The 10,917-nt window shown below is 37.5% G+C and overlaps 1 protein-coding gene across 1 annotated transcript; it reads left to right on the forward strand.

The window, feature by feature from the left end:
- Positions 1–6,591: 6,591 nt before the first annotated feature.
- On the forward strand, positions 6,592–10,257 carry LOC108341030 (probable inactive receptor kinase At5g67200). Its single transcript, XM_017578635.2, has 2 exons — positions 6,592–8,295; positions 9,433–10,257. The coding sequence occupies exons 1-2, from the start codon at positions 6,714–6,716 to the stop codon at positions 10,011–10,013; spliced, it is 2,163 nt and encodes a 720-aa protein (XP_017434124.1). The 5' UTR covers positions 6,592–6,713; the 3' UTR covers positions 10,014–10,257.
- Positions 10,258–10,917: the final 660 nt, after the last annotated feature.

Genomic DNA, 10,917 nt, shown 5'->3' on the forward strand with positions numbered 1-10,917 from the left:
ATGCGTATGAGCGAGCGTTCATCGGGGAAATGCCTTTATCATTCGGATGATAGTCCATGAGAGACTGTCTTCACCGCTTGGTTTATATAGTTCAGGGAGGACTATCGTTACCGCTCGGTTTATAGTCCATGGGGGACTGTCTTTACTGCTCGGTTTATAGTCCATGGGGGAGTGTATTTGATTTATAGTCCATGGGGGACTGTTTTTGATTTATAGTCCATGGGGGACTGTCTTTGATTTATAGTCCATGGGGGACTGTCTTTGATTTATAGTCTATGGGGGACTGTCTTTGATTTATAGTCCATGGGGGACTGTTTTTGCCGTTCGGTTTTGAACGTTCCCTGAGTTTTGTGGACGACCCTGTAAGGTCGATTGGTCGAGTACCCGTGAAGCCAACGGGATCGAGCGCCTGTGAGGCCGGATGGCAGAACGCTTGTGAGGCCTGATGGCCGAGTGCCTGTGAGGCCGGATGGTAGAACTCCTGTGAGGCCTGATGGTCGAGCGCCTATGAGGCCTGATGGCCGAACGACATAATCGAATGCATGGGATGCCGAATGGCTGAATACATGTAAGACCGAACGGTCAAATGCATTTGATAAAGCGTGATGGCAGTGTCATTAACGTTTTATTCCAACAAAAGAATTTAAACAACAAAAGTCTATGCCTTAAGAAATTGAAATAAGCATGATAGTAATGTTCACGTAAACTTTGAGACTTGTTGCACATCACATGTTAGGAAGGAATTTTTATCATCTGTTTTAGTCGATACAGTCCCGAATTGAGCGGTAAGGGCTCTGACTGCGGCTACGACTTCGTTTGTGTCTTCGTTCGGTCCTTTGATATGACCATTCGGTTTCTCTATGCTGAGACTTTTTCCTGGTAGGACTTTTTGTTCGAGTTCTTTCTTCTACAAATCTCTGCAGATGCCCCCCTCGGATGAGTCTTTCTATCTCATCCTTTAATGCATCACATTCCTTTGTACTATGTCCTCGGTTTAGATGAAATCGACAACTTTTCCTTTCGTCAGTGTCTTTTGGAGAATACCTTTTCCGAATTGTAAGAAGCTCAATATTTAGAGCTTCCTCAAGAACTTTTACCCTGGGTGTGTTGAGGGGAGTGTAATGATTATACCTGGGTGTTCGGACGAAATCCTTGTGAAACGTACCTCCATTCATGTCATTACTGTTGAATGACTGCCTACCTTCTTTCTTGCTTCCACTTGTAGAGATTTCTTGTTTCTTTCTTTGTGAGATTCACATGTCCTCAATACGGATGAACTCAGTTACTCTTTCTTGGAGTTCTCTTTAACCTGCCGTGCGGTTTCGTTGTACCTTTTCATGAAGGCCTTTAAAGTTTTCCCTTTCTCCTGTTTAGTGTTTACCAATTCCGCCGGGGTTATCTCTTGTTTTTGATTGGAGGCGTATTGCCTTCTGAATAGGGTTTCTACGGTGGCGAAACAATCCACTGTGTTTGGGAGAAGAGTGTTATACCACTCCAATGCCTCGTCCTTAAGTGATAAGGAAAAGACTTTGCATATGACCGAATCACTGTCCGTGTAGAACGCCATTGCGTGGTGAAGATCCTGAGATGATTGTCGGGATCTGTCGAGCCATCATACTTCTCTAATGTAGGAGGATTCTTCTCCGGCATTGGAGTTTGTATGATTTTTGCCGTAAAAGTGAGTAAACTGTTAGGCCGAACGGTTTGGAAGGGCGATGGTTCTCTCCTTCCTCGACCGTTCGGGTTAATGTGTTGGGATGGCTACCAATTACGACTTCTCTCATTTTCATTCTCCTGTTTGAGGCGGTGCGCTCAGTACAGGCTCGTTCCGCTCTAAGCGCCGCAATCTCCTCTGCATGCTTTCGCTGCAACTCCTGTTGTGCTTGCGCCTGTGCCTGTATGGTTCTTGCTTGGGCTTGTATCTATGCTTGCATTTATGCTATTAAATCTCTGGTATTCTGTTGTTCATCCATGCTCCTCGTGGTCACCATTTGGGCTTCTTCTGCTTGCTCTCGGCCCCACGGTGGGCGCCAAAATGTTTCGGTAGATATTTTTGTGGGACTGAGACACTAACCTTTCTGATGTGGCTTTCCTTCTCCTGACCTCTGAATCTCCTGCTCCAAGTTCTTCAAGTCCGAGCTGAGGGGGGAGGTACCTACAAAAGGCACTCTGACGCTCAAGCTAGGCGTATGTTGAAGGAGTTGTTGCTCACAAATGGATATTATGGTAATTGAGTATTATGAACTTAGTAGAGCATGAGTAGAATGTAAATGAAATGTTTTGGAGTGCAAATTGAGCCTATCTGGTTGATGTCCGTGACCTTGTATTTATAAGTTGTCATAAGCCAAACAAACTTACCTTAAAATCCGAGTGGCTGGAAACAAATTTCCCTTAAAATTCGGGCGGTTGCTCATAAACAACTTTATGAATATCTTTTAATCAAATATCTTTGACTGTTAGTGGTGACCGAACGGTGCTGAGTGTATGACCGTTCGGTATCTACATAATTTACGAGCGTTGTCGCGGTTTGACCTGGCTGACGAGCGTTGTCTGGTTGACGAGCGCTGTTGCGGTTTGTGACCGTGCTGACAAGCGTTGTTATCGATGAGCGCTGCTACAGTAGATAGACCGATCGGTCTTGAATGCTAACCGTTCGCCCTCACCTTTTTTGTTGCCAGATTATTTAAAACAAATTATTTTCTATTATATTATTTAGTTTGATGTTTTTCCTTCTAATTTTACTACTTTTGGTTTTGAAAAAAAAAGTTTACAACATCAACATTATATTCGTGTTGTGTGATGATTGTGTGTAATTTGAATTATTATTTTATTAGTAATATTGCACGAAAATATCAATTATTGAGATATTAAAATTTGTCTGAGCCTTTCAATAAATTTTGACAATCTCAATATATCATTTCAAATAATTTGTGAGGATGACTAAACCTTCAAATTTAACGATCTAGAAGTAAACCACGCTTATCTGGTTTAATAATGTATGTTGATAAATCTGATGTTAAAAATCAACCTTTATTATATCATTACATATTTATTTAGAACTATTATGATGTATATTAGATTATAATATATATATATATATATATATATATATATATATATATATATATATATATATATATATAAAATTTTTATATTACCTTTTATTATATTTTACAGAGTTGATTATTATTTAGTATTTACAAGCAGGTTAGGAAATTATTTACAAATAAATCAAATATTATTTAAAATCAGATCAAAGTCTTGTACATAGCTACCGAACTTTTGGTCACTAAAATATTTAAATTTGTTATTTAGTAATCAAAAGTTGGTAGTCGTTACATATTTCTGTTTTTTGTGGCTGATTTAACCACTAAAGAAAATATAAATTAAATTAAAAAAACTCAGTCATTAGTTAACCAAAATTTGCATTGTTATTTAGAGACCAAATTAGTGGTCATTCTTTTTGAAAAATTTAATCCATTTTCCCTCATAAGCGTATGAAAAAAAAAACGTTAAACTTTTTATTTTGGTGACCGAATTAGTGGTTGAAACTACCCAATACGTTTCGATCACAAATTGGTCACATATATTTATAATAGACTAATATTTTAATGATCAATTAACTACCAAAAAATTGATGATTATTTAGTGACTAATTTAAAAATCGATTACTAAAGGTTTTGTCACTATAATTTGTTCTAACTATATATTTTCTGTTTAATTTTTAACGCTAAAAGGTCTAGTGACTCATTTTAATATTTTAGCTACCGAAAACGGTGTTCGCTAAAATGCAATGTTTTTGTAGTGTGTATATATATAACATGTTCATTATTAAACATTGTCATTAATATCATATAGATATTGTTTGAATAAATGTATATCATTTGAGCATCCTTATATCTATTTAGGAATCTTATTCATTGGATCAATGAAGACTTCTTTATTTGAACAATCCAACATCACTCGAGATAATTTATATCCCTTACTTAATTTCTCATTTAATGTTTGAGCAATCATCGCTTGATTATAAGCCTAAAACTTAAGTAATACTAATTAATATGATGACTAAAAACATATTATTTAATATAATAAATATAAAAAATAACAAAAAAAAGAGTAAAAGTTAATATTTAAAAAAATACGACAAGCTAATAACAAAATTATCTACTAAAACTGCGAATAAGACTGAAAAACATTTTCAATTGACAAAAAAACTAATATAAAATGAGTACAAACAATAAGTGATAAAGCAAAAAAGAAATGAAATATGTTGAGTAAAAAATATAAAATAAAAATAAAAAATGAATAAAAATATGTATGCGAGTAAAATATAACTACATTTCCTTTCTATTTATCTCCTCATTTTCAACCTACCAAACAAATTCCATTAATTTTACTGCTCTTATTTTTTCCCATCAACCCTCCAACTAATGATAGCATTAATTTTAACCTGAAATCACACACAAGAATTATAAGGATATATTGAAATATCTGATTATACGTTTTATCTTTTTTTAGTATTAGAATTTCTTCCATCGAAATTGCTTTTCTATATATCCTGCTTCTGCCATTATCCAGAAAAGAAATCTAGTTTTTTCTCAAATCTGAGACTTTTAACATTAAATAGAACAAAGATATGAAAAGAACAAAGATTTAGCAATTGATTATCCAACTATCAGATATATATCTGTTCAACCACTGTCCCGTTTATGAGACCAACCATGTGTACCTTATTATATGTTTTTTGTACCTAACATAATACAAATTACTATTTCTATAAAGCATTCGAATAAAAAGCAACTCACGCTCACTTGGAACAGAAACCACTCACGGGTATCAATTTACCTTGAGCACGCAGTGTCACTTTTTTTTGCACTACGAATTTCATTGAGGTAAATTTGAATATATAAAACATTTTCATTAGATTTATCAATTTAAAATGAATTTTATTCAAACATTTAATTCAAAATAATTAAAAAAACAAAACTTTGTATTGAGAATTATGAGAGTAGAAGCACTTTTAATGGTGTTTTTCTGGAAGTGAAACATTGAATTAGTTGAGCTGCACCGCGCACAGATGAAGGCACACATAAACTCACGTGCCCCTACCGCCCAACAATCAAAAGCACCAAGCCACTAATTACGCCGTATTTGTTTTGATGCTTAAGGACATGACAAATCACTTTTCTAGACATGTTTATAGCAATTAACCATTAAGAATAAGCTTAACAAAATAAAATTTAATTGAAAATATTTTAATGCAATTTTAAATTACAAGTTTCAAAATTACATTTATAATGATAAATGTTATTTTCCTTTACCACGTAACACGCGTTTCAATCACATTGTCAATTTAAGCTATTTCTCTGCCTCTATTTGGCAAAGAAATAGAATGACAGTAGATAAGCAGGTTTTGAAAAGTGAAATGTATAAAAAGGATAATTAATTTTTATTTATAAAATAGAAGATCAATATGAAAATACTTATTTTAGTTCCACGGGTTAGAATATTTTTTTAATCTGAAGATCAAAAACCACTTTGCTAAAACAAAAGGATTTGGAAAAAGAGTATAATTTTCCACAATTGATTGACAGTGGCATGTGTAACGACGATTGCCTTGACTTTTGGACTGGACTGGTCAAACTGTCGTCAATTCCCTCTTCAGTTAATTTTTACTGTTTGGATTGCGCATGTAGTTTGTTTTATCACGAATATCATCGGAAGAGATGTCTATGATGTTATTAAGTTTTTTCATCAAGATTTCATCCTGGTGTGAACTCGAACGTCATTGATCTCTTCCTAAAGTTTGAGAGTGCTCAACTATCATGGATTTTCATCCTATTTCGTGGGTAGAATGCTTTCTGTAATGTGGTATGATAATATCTGGAACATTCCGGCTGGTATATTACAGCGTTGACCTAGGTTTGAACGGAGAATTGAGAACATGATAATCTGGAACCAGGAAGATACGGTTGTTTGGCATCTGCCAATGATGTCAATCTTACTTTGTCCATCAGTTTCAGTATCATGTTCCTCCTTAGCCTTCTTTCCTTATTAGGCAGATTACTCATGATCAAATGCTCACTGACAAAAGCCCGTCTGCCAAAGCGTGAATTAAATCATTAGAAAACAAATATTTATATATTATTATTATCATCATCATATTACAAATTAATTATCAATTAATTGTATATAGAAAAGGTTGTAAACTTATCGTTTTCCTGTAGAAAAAAATGGTTATCACGACATCTTTTTTCTGAATGCATGTGATACGACTGCCACATTTTAGAGTGGATGCTAAAGTTTTGTTTAAGTTAACAATAAGACAAAACTAGGTTTTTGCATAGGTTTTTATATACCTATAAAATTAAGGCTGAGTGCTAATAAACTTAATCGTGTCAAATGAAGTTTTTTTTTTCATGTTTCATTATACTACGATTACAGTTCAAAGATGAGTAAAATTAGTATAAATAATATAATTTTCGTTTAGGAATCAAGGTAATTAATGAACACTTTCTAATAAAACTATAATTTCCAATAATAAATAGATAAATAAATACTAATTTTGTTATTGAAAATGGATAGTGAGTAGTGGGGAGAAATATTTTTGAATGGAAACATAGCTTAATATTGTGAAGAGAGGAGGCAAAGCGCCATAGATGTAAGTTTAGATGTTGCTCCCTCTGTACCTATTTTCACGTGATGTCTGACCTATGTGGTCAGACATCTGCATCCTGTTCTTGTCACCTGTTCTCTCTCTTCTAAAACGCAAAAACTCCATTCCTAGTAGCCAAGCGGAGCGTATCGAATGGACAAATCCCCAATTGCTTTATCAACACACCAAAAACTTCATTCAGTCTTCGCCACCCTGTTCTGAGGTTGCTCCGACAATGCCGAACACAAACCATCCATTCCCATTACTGGTACTGCTTCTGCTCCTGCCACTGCACGCTTCTTCCTACGCACATTCCTCCCAACTCCATCGTCATATTCCGCCGTTAGTTTTCACGGACGCCCACGCTCTCCTCGCCTTCAAACTTAAAGCCGACGTAAACGACCACCTTGACTTCTCCCCCCTCACGCGCGGCCTCCGCTTCTGCACGTGGCAGGGCGTCCTATGCAACGGCCCCAAAGTAGAGCGTCTCATTCTCCAGGGCTTAGATCTCGGCGGCGTTTGGGCTCCAAACACACTCACGCGTCTCGACCAGCTCCGAGTTCTCAGTTTACAGAACAACTCACTCACGGGAACTATCCCGGACCTCAGCGCTCTCTCCAATCTCAAAAGCCTCTTCCTCGACAACAACCAATTCACCGGTTCTCTCCCTCCTTCACTCTTCTCTCTCCACCGTTTACGAAACTTGGATTTCTCTCACAACAATCTCTCTGGACCTATCTCTGCTGCCTTCACTAACCTAGATCGTCTTCACACACTCCGTCTTAGTTATAACGCTTTTAGCGGTTCAGTCCCTCCGTTTAACCAGTCCTCTCTCAGAATACTTGAAATCTCCCGCAACAACCTCTCCGGCGCGATTCCGGTGACGCCGACGCTGTTTCGTTTTCCGCCGTCTTCCTTTGCGTTCAACCCTAACCTCTGCGGTGAAATCATCCGCGTGCAATGCCGTCCTGCGCAGCCTTTCTTCGGGTCCGCTGGGCCACCTAAGGCGCCACTCGGTCAGAGCGCGCAGGTGCACGGCGTCAGTGGCTTAATCAGACAGCCGTACGCGAAGAAGCGGCGCGACCGACGGGCTGTGATAATCGGATTCTCCGCCGGCGTGTTCGTTCTAGTTTGTTCGCTGGTGTGCTTCGCGGCGGCGGTGAGGAAGCAGAGAAGCCGGTGCAATAAGGACCGGCCGTGCGGGATGATGGCGGCGGATGCGGCAGCGACGGCGGAGGCCGCGGCAGTGATGCGGATGGAGATGGAGAGAGAGTTGGAAGAGAAGGTGAAGAGAGCGGAGGTGGCGAAGAGTGGGAGTTTGGTATTCTGTGCGGGTGAGGCGCAGGTGTATACGCTGGACCAGTTGATGAAGGGTTCCGCGGAGCTTTTAGGGAGAGGGTGTTTGGGAACCACTTACAAGGCAGCTCTTGATAACCGTCTGATGGTGACGGTGAAGCGCCTTGATGCGGGGAAAATGGCTGCCCATGCAACGAAGGAAGTGTTCGAGCGACACATGGAATCCGTGGGTGGGCTTCGACACTCCAATTTGGTTCCTCTTAAGGCGTATTTCCAGGCCAAGCAAGAGAGGCTCATTATCTATGACTTTCAGCCCAATGGCAGTCTCTTCTCCCTCATACACGGTATGGTACCCTTCTCAAACTCACTGAGTTAGCGAGCGAACCTTCGCCACTCTGACTCGTTTCACCCATTTTAAATTTTAATAATAAAAACAAAATTATTAAATGTATTTGTGCGTGGAAAGTTTTTGAAATTCTGTTTTGCATGTGATTGCATTTTTGGATTTGATAGCGGTTAAGCTTTTCATCCAGCAGCGAGAATCTTGTTGACTAGTGACTACGTGGGAATAGGAATTGGTTTTGTTATATGTGGATCAGTGGATTATTTTAAGATTGGACGGGGAATTTTAATTTATAATTAAAGAAAGCATGGGTCTATTGGCTACTGAATAGTCTTTTTGAAGTGTCTGGTCCGTGTCGTTTAGCCAGCTAGCTGTTTTCACCTTTCTTTTTTTTCGGTCCTATGCCTGTGTAAGCGATGAGGACAGATGGTATTACTGGAGAATGCTTTTTCTTTGTAACACCAGCTAATAGATGGCAATGGTATTTGGACTTTGGCAGTTGGGGCGGGTAGCTTGTTAATTGTATTGGCAGATTCCTGTTGAATTCAGGACAGGTAGATTCCATTGAAAGGTAAAGATGGGCATCACTGTGTGGGGCTGATGATGGTACGTGCATTCATAAACCATTAAGTCTTTATAGCCGTTGAACTGGAAAAAGATCTGACCTTTTGATTTAGGAGTTTCAAAATCACTGAACCCTTTTGGCCGTATGCAGGCGGTGGAGATTTTAAATTTCTGACGTTTGTCTGTCTGATTTTTAAATTTCTGACGTTTATCTGATCACTGAATCAAACTACTTCTGTTTTTTTCTGCTTCTATCGCTTGTACTGTATTTCCTCGGTGAAAACTGTGAGATCGTAAACTGATCTCTGTGGGGGCTTCGGTGTTGAATTGAATTTCCCTAGATGCAACCACAATGCGATGAATCAACTACCAATATTTATACCTAACTTCATATTTCTTTTTATCTTTTTGTATTAGCATTAGGCTTGATTGTTGCTTTTAATTTCCTATTATGCTGTCAAAATGAGTAATCCAATACATACTTTAATGGTGTGATTCATGCTCAGACGCATAATGAACAAACATAACATTATAGAAGAAATAGTTTGTTGATAATTGGTAATTTTTTGTGCAGGATCGAGATCAAGCAGGGCAAGGCCATTACACTGGACATCATGCTTAAAAATAGCAGAGGACGTAGCACAAGGTCTGGCCTTCATCCACCAGGCATGGAGACTGGTCCATGGCAATCTGAAGTCCACGAATGTTCTTCTTGGACCTGATTTCGAGGCATGCATCACAGATTACTGCCTCTCCGTGTTGACACACCCATCCACATTTGATGAAGATGGCGATTCAGCAGCGTACAGAGCTCCAGAAACTCGCAACCCCAATCATCAGCCAACCCACAAATCTGATGTTTATGCCTACGGGATTTTGTTGCTTGAGCTTCTGACTGGGAAATTTCCCTCAGAGCTTCCATTTATGGTTCCTGGTGACATGTCAAGTTGGGTGAGGTCCATAAGGGATGACAATGGGGGCGAAGATAGCCGAATGGACATGCTTCTTCAGGTGGCTACAACTTGTAGCTTGACCTCACCGGAGCAGAGGCCAACTATGTGGCAGGTCTTGAAGATGTTGCAGGAAATCAAAGAAATTGTACTATTGGAGGATACCAGTGAATTGGAACTGCGCAGTGGTGATGACATGCCTTAGTCTTATTCTATTTTATTTTTCCAAAAATTTTCGGTTTAATTATGTGATAAACTGTGGATAGATGGACAAAATATTAGTAAACTGGGGTAAAAAATTTAAGAAAGAAATCCATAAATTATACTTTGTTGTACTACTTAAATAGACTTTACCATCTTGGTAGATTGTGGAGGGTTCATAACGTCCCATTTTGGGCTTGTATATTGCTGCTGGAGAGTAAATATTTTTCATTCTTCTTTCTTTTCCAGAGTTTTTGTTTAGTCGTATTATGAAACTCTACCTAAAAGGCTATCAATTAAGGGATGATTTATCTAAAAGACTGGGAATTCACTACCTGCCATTTTCAAATGACTTAGTCAGTTAATGGTCAATTTATATCATGAAATTATTGGTTGTTATAATATGTCTTTGAAATTATGAAATTTGTTTTTTTTTTATAAAATGATAATTCATCGCTCATTTCAATCTCTCCTGAGAATAAGGTTTATTTCTTTACATTAAAATGAAATTAATTTTCAGTTATTGATTCACAATTTTAGTACATGCACTTTTAGTATTTTTGTTTCATACTTAAAATTATAATTTTAATCCACTATTTATTTACATGTTTATTGATTTTTATATTTTAATAAATTAAACTTTATTAGTACTTTAAAAATTGTGCGGTTTGGAATTTAAATAAATTAAATTAAAAAGTAAACCGCATGTATAATTAATAATTAAACCACAGGTATGATTATTTTTTTAAAATTGTAGGACAATATATAAAAAAAATCAACAATACAAATAAATAAAAAAACAACTTCTCTTGCCTAATCTACATACTGCGAAAATGATCCTATAAATATCATGAATTTGCTTGAAATTGGTTAAATGTTGTGATACGTCTAAATTGAAGATGACGATC

The sequence above is a fragment of the Vigna angularis genome, chromosome 4 (genome assembly GCF_016808095.1).
Source record: "Vigna angularis cultivar LongXiaoDou No.4 chromosome 4, ASM1680809v1, whole genome shotgun sequence".
Taxonomy (NCBI): Eukaryota; Viridiplantae; Streptophyta; class Magnoliopsida; order Fabales; family Fabaceae; genus Vigna; species Vigna angularis.